The 11,620-nt window shown below is 41.9% G+C and overlaps 1 protein-coding gene across 3 annotated transcripts; it reads right to left on the bottom strand.

The window, feature by feature from the left end:
* Positions 1-551: 551 nt before the first annotated feature.
* On the bottom strand, positions 552-11,191 carry hsf2 (heat shock transcription factor 2). 3 transcript variants are annotated; one of them, XM_063223087.1, is made up of 12 exons: positions 11,005-11,191; positions 10,124-10,232; positions 9,816-9,943; positions 9,457-9,581; positions 5,680-5,755; positions 5,420-5,481; positions 5,110-5,191; positions 3,902-4,026; positions 3,230-3,505; positions 2,702-2,804; positions 2,133-2,202; positions 552-1,633 (listed from the first exon to the last, which is right to left on the bottom strand). In XM_063223087.1, the coding sequence occupies exons 1-12, from the start codon at positions 11,095-11,097 to the stop codon at positions 1,248-1,250; spliced, it is 1,635 nt and encodes a 544-aa protein (XP_063079157.1). In that variant the 5' UTR covers positions 11,098-11,191; the 3' UTR covers positions 552-1,247. The 3 variants fall into 3 exon arrangements, with proteins under 3 accessions (XP_063079157.1, XP_063079160.1, XP_063079158.1); XM_063223090.1 differs by having other exon boundaries at positions 552-1,630; XM_063223088.1 differs by having other exon boundaries at positions 5,110-5,188.
* Positions 11,192-11,620: the final 429 nt, after the last annotated feature.

The following is an 11,620-nucleotide window of genomic DNA, read 5'->3' as shown; positions in this document are numbered from 1 at the left end:
AGTAGAATGTTCCAAACCGATCAGAAAACTATTGCACAGATCTATCAGTAATGGCTCAATTGGATATTTTCGGCAGGATTAAGTTCACTTTTGCATGATACTGACACTGGCCTTCCACAACAATGGTTTTCATGTTTGAATCAGTGTCTAGTAACTTTCCAGTATGTAATTTAGGTCCACTGAGCCAAGTTTGCTTCCAGTAGCCTGCTTTTATTAAATTTACATCCAAATTGGGTGAACTGAACAGGAATTACAACAGTTTGTATATGTGCCTCCCAATTTTAAGGGACCCAAAGTAAACAAAAAGTGTCAAACTGTATTGACACTTGTTTTGCGGAGACGGAGATGCAGACTTTGGAACAACACAACTACAGTCAGTCACTTTGAAATCACATTCAACAACGATAAATGGAATCTCATTAATTCACAATCTATTATCTATAGTAGAGATGCAACCCTTTATGACCAACTACTTGACAAATGGAATACTTGACTTGACAAAGAAGGTCCTCTGCCAATATGCTGAGGGGAAGAAAAACAGGGTGCCCAAATGCAGTTGCAGTTCCTTTAATTGTACAGACAAGCCTGAGAGAGACAATATGCTTGCAGGAAAGTCTAACCATCACACAGACATCTGCCTATTCCTCCATGAAGGATATAAACAAAGTGCTGACTAATTGAAATTCTGAACATTGAGTTGAAGAACACTGGCCATTAATAATCAAGAGCAACAATAATACTAAAGATGATACAAGACGGAGAGGCAGGCACTTCCCCAAGTGTGTATACAGTAAGGGTGTTGAGTGCCCCTCACTGTTAACCGATTTTTCCTAATTTTACAGAAACATAAAACCGTCTTCCCGTGCAGTTTTTTGATGTCCAGTGCACTAGCTCTCTAAAGGCATAAAACAATAACATAAAATAAACTATAGCGTGAGTGCCTTTTTGTTTTTGTTTTGTTTTGTTATTTTTAAAGGAAAATCTTCTGCAAACAGTTGATGGTATGTCATCCATGAGGAAATAATATAAAAAAGTAAGAAAACATCTAACTTAATAACCACACACACACAAAGAAATAAAAACAGTGGACAAGCAGTGTGTACCAAAAGATACTTGGAAATAAATAATCATCATTTTGATGAATATGTACAAAAAGGTCCATCCCTTTTTTTTAAATAATCTTCAACATTGTCGATTGTGTCATTGTCGAACAGTCCCATCCGCCTGCTGTCGAAAGCTACGCTCCCTCACAGCTCCAAAGAGGTGGTCCCGTGCCCCTCCAAGCTCTCTGGGTTGAGCTCGCACATGTAGAAGAGAGTCGCCTCGTTGGCCTCTGCCTCCGTTAGTGGCTCCAGGCGGATGAGTGTGCTGCTTCGCGGTTTGTCGATGCTCTCGGATGGGATGGCCAGCAAATCGGCTGGTGGCTCGTGGTCCGGCAGCGTGCTGGACCCAACCCCCATAAGAGAGTCTGTCTCCAGCAGGCTGGAGGCCGTGAGGGCGGACATGGGCGGGTGGCTGCTCGTGGACGCGCAGATGGGGACGGAGGTTTTGGGCTCGGACGGGGCCAAGGGGGTGCAGCCGTCCAGGAAGGCCAGCAGAGGACAGCTGGTGTACTGGATAAGCTGCTTGTCTGCTAGGGGGGTGGGGTGCAGGGTATAGGGAGGAAGAGATGGTCAGAGGTTAATTAGGATTCAACATGCACTTCACTTCATCATCACCTCCAACTGTGGTCATTTGCTTCCATCAACAGGGGCGACTCCTATTAAATCTTTTGTGATCATGTGATTTTTGTCGCTGTGTTGCACAGGCATAGTGTATATGGCCAGGTTAACTGGATACATCAGAAATATGAGCAACTGTGAGAAGGCAGAACCAATTGTTTTAGGGATTGATTACTCATTTACACAGCATGTGGAGAAAGGAAAACGCCATGAAAAAATACCAGGTGTGTTTTTAAATCTCTACTTCCCATTTTTATTTCTCCTTTGCATATTTCACCAAAGTACACACAAAAAGTGTCACAGTTTCCCTCTTAGGTGCCACTGAAGTGGATAAGGATGGGCTGCTTTACTCGGCTAATTCAACAACATGTGCAATAAACTTGTTTGGAGGATAACCAAAAAACTGTATACCTGCATTGTCGTCATCCACCTTTGCTTCCCTGGACAGCAACTCAATGGTTCCTTTGGATGGGTCTGTTCCCTAAATAATGTGAAGGAGCCATTAGAAATGTGTTAGGTTTTATGCCTGACTTCTACATTACATGTTCATACAATACAATACAATAAAATACAATACAATACAACACTTATATAGCGCAGTATCACAACTATGAAGTTGAATTCAAAGCGCTTTCAAAATATACATACACATTCCGACATTCTCACACCAGTTCTGAAGCCTGCCGCACGGCGCCAGTTGTCCGGGGGTTCACGTGACATACACTCAAGTGATCATAGAAGCCAGACACATATTGAATTCTTGTTGCCACTGACAGCCTTATTTCCTTAACCACGAGAAAAATGTGTTGATGTATTGCCTGACTTCTACTTGACATGTTAATGTATTTGAGTGATCATAGCATAGCATTCTTGTTGCCACTGAAAGCTTCTTCAGAAAGTGTGGAGTTTCTCCATTTCCTTAACCACTTTAACTTTGAATGGTGCTGTACACATTAAAGTTCCCCAAGAAGGAGACCCACCTCCAGAAGATCTGGATCGATGCTGAACTGCTTTCCGTACAGCATGGCCTGAAAATCTTCCAGGCTGCAGTCAATGCTGTCCAGGTAGTCCATGAGCTCCACTCTAGGTTAGAAACAAATCATAGATAGATATTCCCATGTTATGACAGGTAGAACAGAGTATGTGAGCGCAATGGGCAACTTTGAGTATTACTGAACACAACGTATAGAACACTGAAGCACGTTAATTTCTTATCAATTAGTGGTGTGTAATATCTTACCATCTTGTTACATGAACAACGAGCGGGAACAGACTATAGTTCCCGCATCACAGCACTTGAGAGAAGCTGTGGCACCATGATTGTACAAACACCTCACTGCTTCCTACAGTATGTGTGTGCCGCCCAAAATTGAACCTAAATAGCGTGCCTACTTAGCGTGCCTAACCCTGCAAAAGGTTGGCATTCCTCAACCCAAAAATCTCTTGCTCAAACCACATTGACAAAAAACCATGTTGAAAGTTGACAAGCCACAAGATGGTCAACTTACTTCCCGAGGAGGTTGATGTTCTGCGAGATGGCGCCGCTCTCCTTCAGGATGGAGTCCATCATCTTCAGGGGGTCTTCCTGGCTGAGGGCACTGGGCTTGTTGAGCTGTTGCAGGGCGCTGCTGCTGCTGCTGCTGCTGGGGAAGGCGTCTGCTGTTGCAGGACTCCTGGAGAGCTCGTCGGCTCCCAAACCCAGGTCATCTTCGTCCAGCAGGGAGGCGGCGGGTGGCATGGCTGCACTCGTACTGTCGTCAGTCACCTCAATGATCTCCACGTCCCTTTTGAGGAGCAGAAGCATAGTTGAATGAGAAACAGTGAAGAATACTGAAGACCCTGCTGCATTGTATACTGTTAATTTGCTTCATTAAAAAAGAGGAAGAAGGTAGAGAAAACATAACAGGAACCTGATTCATGTAATGGGAGCATACATTACCAACTGACAATCCCAATGGAAATGAAACGCAAGTTTACTGTGAATTGTTACTCAATTCTGAACTTGACAAGTTCTGAAGTGTAACTTTGAACAAGTGGTCTAGGCTCTACACACCAACAATTTTAGTCTGCAACCAACAGTGCTCCGGGACCACAAACAACAGGATTCTAGACTGATTTTCACTCTCAACTGAGCTCTTCCTTTGAATAAGATGAGGAAGGAAGAGGAGGTCTTAGCTTACATCTGCTCCATAAGCCGGGAGGAGGGCACAGTGACCTCGGGCTCTTCGCTGGTCATGTCACAGATGATAATGTCCTCAGATATCTCTGCGCTGTTTTTTGGGGCACTGAGTCCATTGACGGATGCCTGCACAAGCAAAAAAAAGGGGATGCATTGAGAACAAACAACAACAAAAAACACCTGAAATTGCAATATTTAGTTTGTACACACAATTACATGTATTTGTATCCCCCTACAGAACAGCTATTTACTAAACCTTCAACAATCAAAACCTATTCCATATATTGTGTATTTATTAATTCATTCAAACAATTGGATTCTTTCCGACATACTGCACTTAAGAATTTCAATTGTAGCAATGACATGGCAAAAAGGGAATTAATTCACATATTAGAAAAGACCTAGCCTGGTAAACCAGCGCCACCCGCTGGACGCCGAAGTTTTTCAGCTAGCGAGTGGGTCTGGCCTCGGATCTGAGAACGTTTGAACGCTGTGCCCTGAGTCAGGCAAAACCAATCACAACGCAGCAATTTGTTTTGAATGAAAGCGGGCGGGGTTTTGAGGGAGTGACGACGAACCTCGCACATAGCCTCGCAACACCGTTGGGAAAGTACATCAACGGCAAAGATCACAGATTGGTCAGAGTGCCGGCACGGTTTGAAAAACAACAGGTTGTTCTCATCAACAATCTTCGGAGGTATCGTTCATCGGGGCCAGACTAAATTACTCCGGTCTCACATTTAGGCTGGTTTATTAGGCTAGAAAAGACCCATAGGAAACAGAGAGCCAAGATATACTGCAGGAGTTGCATGTAAAATCTGTTCATGTACAGGTCTGCAGAGAGACAATTGACCAGTAATTTAGAAGACTCTCTGTTGAAGGCAAACTAATCTAATGGAGCTTCACAGACATAGTCAGGTATTAACTGTTGGAGAACTGTAAGGTCAAGTGTTCATTCAGCATAAAAGCCTGTCTTGGCAAACATACCCTGTACATTACCGGTTCCCCTATATGAAGCCCATGTTATTTGTGCTTGTATTCATTAATAACAATGTATATTTTTTCAGTACAACAATTGAAAGGACTGAAAACGACATTGTTAAACGACTGAGGAATGCTTGGCCAACGTGCGCCACGTAACATTATTCAACAACAAAGCCAACAACACAGGCCCGTGCTTTTTCACCTACACACAAAAAATGCACATACTTTGGCGTGGTCTGTATGCTCGTCGAAGATCTGATGAATGAACTTGGACTTCTTCCCGTTACTGTTCAGTAGAAGAGGCCTACTGCAAGAAGACATGACAGATCAGTACACCCTCATCGCATGTTCACAGTTTTGCTGCAGCTCAGGGTTTGGGATTCACAACAACTGGATGTGTTGAAATTGTCTGTCCTCTTTTTATTTGTACATTTAGCAATACATACTTAAGCCATTCCTTATTTGTAGATACAGTATGTTGAATGTGTTATAACATTGCACACCTTTAAAAATGTATGGTGTGGTGACATCTTACCTTTTGCGTTTCAAGTTTATGATGCGGTTGTTCTGGACAAGCGTGAAGATGAACTGGACCAACTACAAAAGAAAGGATCTAATTAACTTGCTTAACTTCCAACTTTGTATTTAAAAAAGTATACATTCATGCAATTGTGCATTTCATGCTGGATGAATAGTATTAGTATCGTTTTCATTACAGAGCCTATGCTGCAAAAAAACTGCTAAGATCCTTCAGAGAAAGATCAGAACTTGTGTGTTGTGGTGAGTGAAGTGTACCTCTTTGATGACTTGCTGCTGGTTGGTATGCTTCTGTCGCAAGTCTGACATTTCTCTCCAGAGGGCTTCATTCTCCCTGAAAAAGGCAGTTAGCGCACAAACTCAGAGGGCATTCAATTCAAGTCTAGGTTTTTGAAATACTTTTTCCATTTTAGTTGTTCCCTTTTCATGAATATTAACAGCCACTATGAATGAATGCATTCTACGCATTGCAATTGCTTTGACAGTGATTTAAGAGTTAATGCTCAATAGGGCTGTCCCTAACGATTATTTTTCTCCCGATTATTCTATCAACTATTTTTTTCGAATAGTCGCGATTATTATTTAATTTTTTTGGAAGGCAAAAACTGTGATATGCCACTTAATTTTGACCTGAAAAATAATAGACAAATAAAGCAGAGTGCACCTAGGGCCTATTAGGACAATGATTTCTAAAAAAGGGGACATTTTATAAATTAGTCACAGACTAATAAATACAGGCCTAATATATCTATTTGTTTCAGTTCAAATCACTTATTCACTTAGCGTAAATGCAAAACAATGAGTATAGTATGACATTGGCGCATGGAGAAACTATAGGCCTAGGCCTACATTTCAGCCACTTATATTTTGACAAACAAGGCTACATAAGATTTTACCCATGACATGTGTATATATAATAGTAGTACATTGTCATTTATATTTTAAAAATACAGTACAGTGAATCATTTCTGTTTACAACACAGTTTCATTCGTCCCTCATGCAGGGGTCTATCTATGTAATGAAAAAAATAATAAAACAAAATAGGAGCAGAGATAAGAATTTAAGAGCACTGTGAAATTGTTATCGCATAGACAAAAAGGGTCTAAGAGGGTACGCTATGCCTTCCCCCACACAGGCGTACACATTCTATATGAGGGGTGCTGGTCAGAGGGCCAGTTTTTCAAAATTCCTCCCATTGAAAGGGCTGAACAACATATTACACATGTATGTCTATATTCACATTCATTATTTCTATATGCAGCCCGATGTCTCCTCTGCTGTGTCAATGAAGGCCTGCCACCTAACTCATTAAAACTGTCCCTTCTCTGAAGGTTTTTTTTATATCGCTCCCAAACCCAAGTTAACTACTACAACTTGACTAGACTTGTGATCCCTGTCTTTCAAGCACTTGTGGTTTTCTCTATAGGATGCATTTACTCCAGGAGGAAAATGCTAAGGAAATCGTAATTCAAATCGTTTTCACAAAAACGGAAATCGTTAGGAAAAAAAAGTAAAAAAAAAAAAAAAATTTTTTTTTTTTTAGCGCATATCACGCAATCGACGGTATGTTGAACACGCCGACTTATTTACGCAATCGACGTAATCGAATACGTCGAATAGTCGGGACAGCCCTAATGCTCAATACTTATCTATTTATCTGTCAGATTGTGGCCATACAGGAGATGGCTATCCTGTTTTTGACACAAGGCTTTCAGAGATAATGGATGACATCTTGGCTTTTTTTTAAGAGTCTGAAGACAACCAAAGCTGTACACTACATATGTGGCCCTAGACCAATGATTCTCAAAGTGTGGTCCGGGGACCACTAGTGGTCCGCGACAGAGCTCAGGTGGTCCACAAGGGGATTTCTATTTTTCCAAGACAAGCTAGCAGTAGGCTATATTTGTAACAGTATTGCAATGCTATAGCTGAAGTCTCATTTTCACCACAATAAGACAGACTTGAATAAAAGGTATGTGATCTGCATCGAAATTAGCAGTGTCAAATTAGCACCCGTCAACTGTCAATTCAGTTAACAGGTGGTCCTTGAACATTTTTGGGGGGACTAAGTGGTCCTTGGTCTGAAAAAGTTTGAGACACACTGCCCTAGACCATTGGTTATATTGGAAAAATGTACTATGTACTCCACAATGCATGGCAAGAGAGAGACAGACCTTCAACCCCTCAGTAAGGAAATGTAGAACTGCAGCATTTAATGCATCACACATTACCCAGAGAGCAGCCATTAGAATGCCAAACCTGGAGCATTGAGTGGGTACCCGAGCCTCAAGGGACCAGGCATAGACGTAGAACATAAGATAATTCGCAACAGCACTGGAAAACAAGAAGTACAGCCTCCATCTTGTAGGTCATAACACGACGAGAGGCATAGAAGAATTCATTTTGTCACCCTTCAAGGGCTAAATCTGTAAAACCTAAAAAGTAATTTAGGAGAGGTAGTCTCCATAGTCATCCATGAGTGACTGACGATTCTACTTCCAAGTTGTGGGGCGAACTTCCTCTAACCACTCGGTCAGCACCACCATAGGCCTAAATCACACCACTTTGTATGAGTAGTGGAAACAGGAAGGTGTAATCATACCTGCCCTGTACATTATTTTATATCCATGGAGCAAGTACAGTCAGACACACACTCAGACTGCCGCCAGCAGATCAAATCAGTGGCAACTGTCAATCGGACCATACCAGTACAGTATTTCTAAATACTGTACCCAGGTTTTTTTAATCATCCATTTAAGCATGAGCACAAACTCATCTTTCACTACGGTGAGCTGCATCATGTAAAACGATTATTTATTTTACAATTTATTTTTTTCCCAATGAGCGCCAATGTCAAGGTTCTGGTAACTATACACAATTCATTGCGATTTCAACATGCTTTAAAACTCCAAAGTCATACATGCTGCACAACACGTTTCAGTGCTCGTATGCCGAGTCACTGCTCAACCGCCACTGTGATCTGATTTAGTCAAAACAAGCAGTGTCTCCTGCCACACGCCAAAGAGGAAATAAACCAAACCAAATAAAACCTACTTGTGTTTGGAACAAATGGGGGATTATTACTACTAATACTAATTACTACTGCTACTAGTACTACAATGTTCTTTCAGACCATGAACAGCAATATAGGTCAAACAGTCACAAAAGCTTCAGGACAACTTCTGATAAGCTTACACTTCAGGCTACAGATAAGAGGAGAAACAATAAGCAGAGAGCAAGTCAAAGGCAATAAGCAAAGCTCAGGAACTGCCCCGCTTATCTGAAGAACTAATAAAACCGCAGGACCCCCAGACAGTTGTTGTCTTCAAACACGAACCGTCTATCCTTGCCTCCCGCTCATTCAAAGCCACCCCAGTCCAAACTGTTCTCAGTCATTGCCACCCAGTGTGGTCCTCAAGCTACCAGAGGCTACAATTTGGGGCCCGCGGGCCAAAGTTGACCCTCTGAGCATTTTTTTGGGGCCCTGCAGCATCTTCATAGAATTTACCGCAGTTCATCAGCTGGCCACGTTTGTACATTTAGGTACAATTTCAATAACTACGGCACATTTGAAATGTTAATGGATCTGCTATAAAAACACATGTTAATCAAATATAGGCTGCAAAATATGTTACATGGTACTCATCTGGTGCACCATGGGAAACAAATCGGGCACCCCTGCTCTAAACCTTTAGAGAAGCTAGCCCCCCCATTTTCTGCAATAAACTCTACTCTAATGAACTTTAAACATTTTATTTTGGCCTTTATGGCCTGTGTACTTTTGCATATATTGGGACCATGTCCTCGTTTGTACCTCGCTATGGATAAAAATGCCAGCTAAATATAATGTGATGTAATGTAATGTAAAAGGGTTAAGATCAAGATCCAATTGGTATCACCACATTCACCATATTCCACTTCTTGTAGTGTGTGAAACTTCCTAACTTTCCAAAATGGTGTCTCCTCCATCGTTACATCACCGTTACTGGGCATGAGCTGTACAGCATCAATGTTTTCAAGCATTAAGGACGCACCTTTTCAGAGTAGCAAGTCTGGAGTCCAGGCTCTCCTGTTTTCCGTGAACATTCTGAACACTGGACAGGATCTTGGACAAATCCTCTTGTTTGAGTTTGTTCTCTTCTGGCCTGCTTGTGGAGACCTGAAGTGGACAAGAAACATATACAATGGCATGCTTAAAAAAGAAAGAGGGATTAATGAAAAGAAGAAGAAACACAGTTACTGTAACGTTTATAACAGGCACCAGTCAAGTGTAAGTGTGGGGTCCTGATTGAGATGTATTGATGTTTGCTGCGTCAAGCAGCCAGTTTCATCTGAATGATAAATGAGCAAAAACCACAGCTCTGCGAGTACCTGTTTAAAACACGACAGTTACCTTTCTTTTGATGTTTTCCAGCAAATCATCCTGGCCATGTTTGAAGTATGGATGTTGGAACTCGACAGGCCCATCTCGTTCTTGTTTGACAATACCAGTGTCAATGTGCATGACTTTTCGAAAACCATCTGTGTGTGTGTGAGAGAGAGAGAGAGAGAGAGAGAGAGAGAGAGAGAGAGAGAGAGAGAGAGAGAGAGAGAGAGAGAGAATGTAAGTAGCTGCCACAGCCCATCCTGCAGTGCAGGGAACAACAGCTGTGGCAATGAAAGAGGGGGTGGGTGGGGGATGGGATGCTGGGGTGTCCTTACACATATTCAGCTGTCGGACGAAGCTGGCCATGTTGTTGTGTTTGAAAAACTTCGGCAGTATTTCTTTAGCGAACCGTTGCTCATCCAAGACGAGGAAGCTGTTCCCCTCCTTCATAGGGGTAGGGCAAAAAAATGAAGAAGACGATGGCTCAGATTCATTATATACACATACATCAACAAATGAGCAACCTAATTTTCCTTAGCAACTGGCACTTCCGTCAAAAGCTCCCAACTGTGCACCTGACTCCAGTTTCTCCAAACTAGCGTGCTACCCACCCCCAACACTAGCAACAAATTGCATCATCTTGAATAATGTGCATCAAGGTTAAGCTAGTGTAAACTTAACTTGACCCGATATTAATGTTAGTACAACACAATGAAACTTCTACTTGATAAACCTGCTAAAAGATGGGTTTCATTGTCCAGGCCAGCTACAGTGTATCTGGCTATCAGTCAACTCAGCTAGTTTACAAATCCACCCTCGAGCTACACAAAGACAGGCAACACTACCATACACATGTTTTTTGGTGATAATAGTAGAAGCTAGAGTAGGCAAAGTTAACCCGTCTCTGGAGTAGGTAAGTAAAATACACGAGAGTATTCCTTGTGTAAACAAATGTGAAGTCCAGGATAAACTTCCGAGGCAATGTCCCTTACGCAGGGTAATGCACGCATTTTGTATGTTGATTACAGTCCACACAAAGACAAACTGCACAAAATATGCACAGACGTTAATGACGATATTTTATCAGTATTAACTGGGCCAACATGGATTAGCTAGTTAGCATTTTTTCATGTTGTGTCTAGCCAGCTAACATTTTAGATAGCCTGTTAGCTAAACAGTGGCATCTTCTACGAAGGCATTTTCTTTTAGAACCTACCTGGCTCCAGCAGATGAATTCATTTGTGTCAGAATCCTCCACCAAAGTCCAAAGCTTAGTAAGAAAGGCTGGGACATTGGAATTGTGTTTCATTTCGGCTCAAGTAAGATTAACCTTATATGGATCAGTGGCCTCGTTATTTTCACCCCAAGGCTGATAGGCACGAGCTAAAGGAAATACGGAAAATGCAACGCAGTCCTACAACTTCCTACTCCGTTGAAGCAATCTGATTGGCTGACTGGCGCTGTTTATGTAAGATTTCTCACGTGTGTGCCCATGTCAGTATCTACACAAACTGTTGTGAAAATTCTCCCCAACTCCAGACAGTTTAATTTCCATTGTGTCATTGCAATTGTTCACTGTAGTGTAGTCCCGTTGCAGACCTGTAGACAAACGACTCATACCAGAGATGTTTTAGGAAGAACTTTGCTCATACACACCAATTATCAAGGCACGCGCTATCTGAAGGAATTTCGTTGAAGGTTTACTGTGTTACTGCCAATGACGAACGCAGATTCAATGACATGCAAGCCTTTTATATTGTCTTTAATATTGCTGCTACGCAATTTCCTCCGGTTTATTTTGTTTTATCTATTTATCCATTGAAAGGAAATTG

Source organism: Engraulis encrasicolus, chromosome 18 (assembly GCF_034702125.1).
Source record: "Engraulis encrasicolus isolate BLACKSEA-1 chromosome 18, IST_EnEncr_1.0, whole genome shotgun sequence".
NCBI classification, from domain to species: domain Eukaryota; kingdom Metazoa; phylum Chordata; class Actinopteri; order Clupeiformes; family Engraulidae; genus Engraulis; species Engraulis encrasicolus.
The sequence above is the reverse complement of the archived record's forward strand: the minus strand, read 5'-3'. Positions and strand labels throughout refer to the sequence as shown.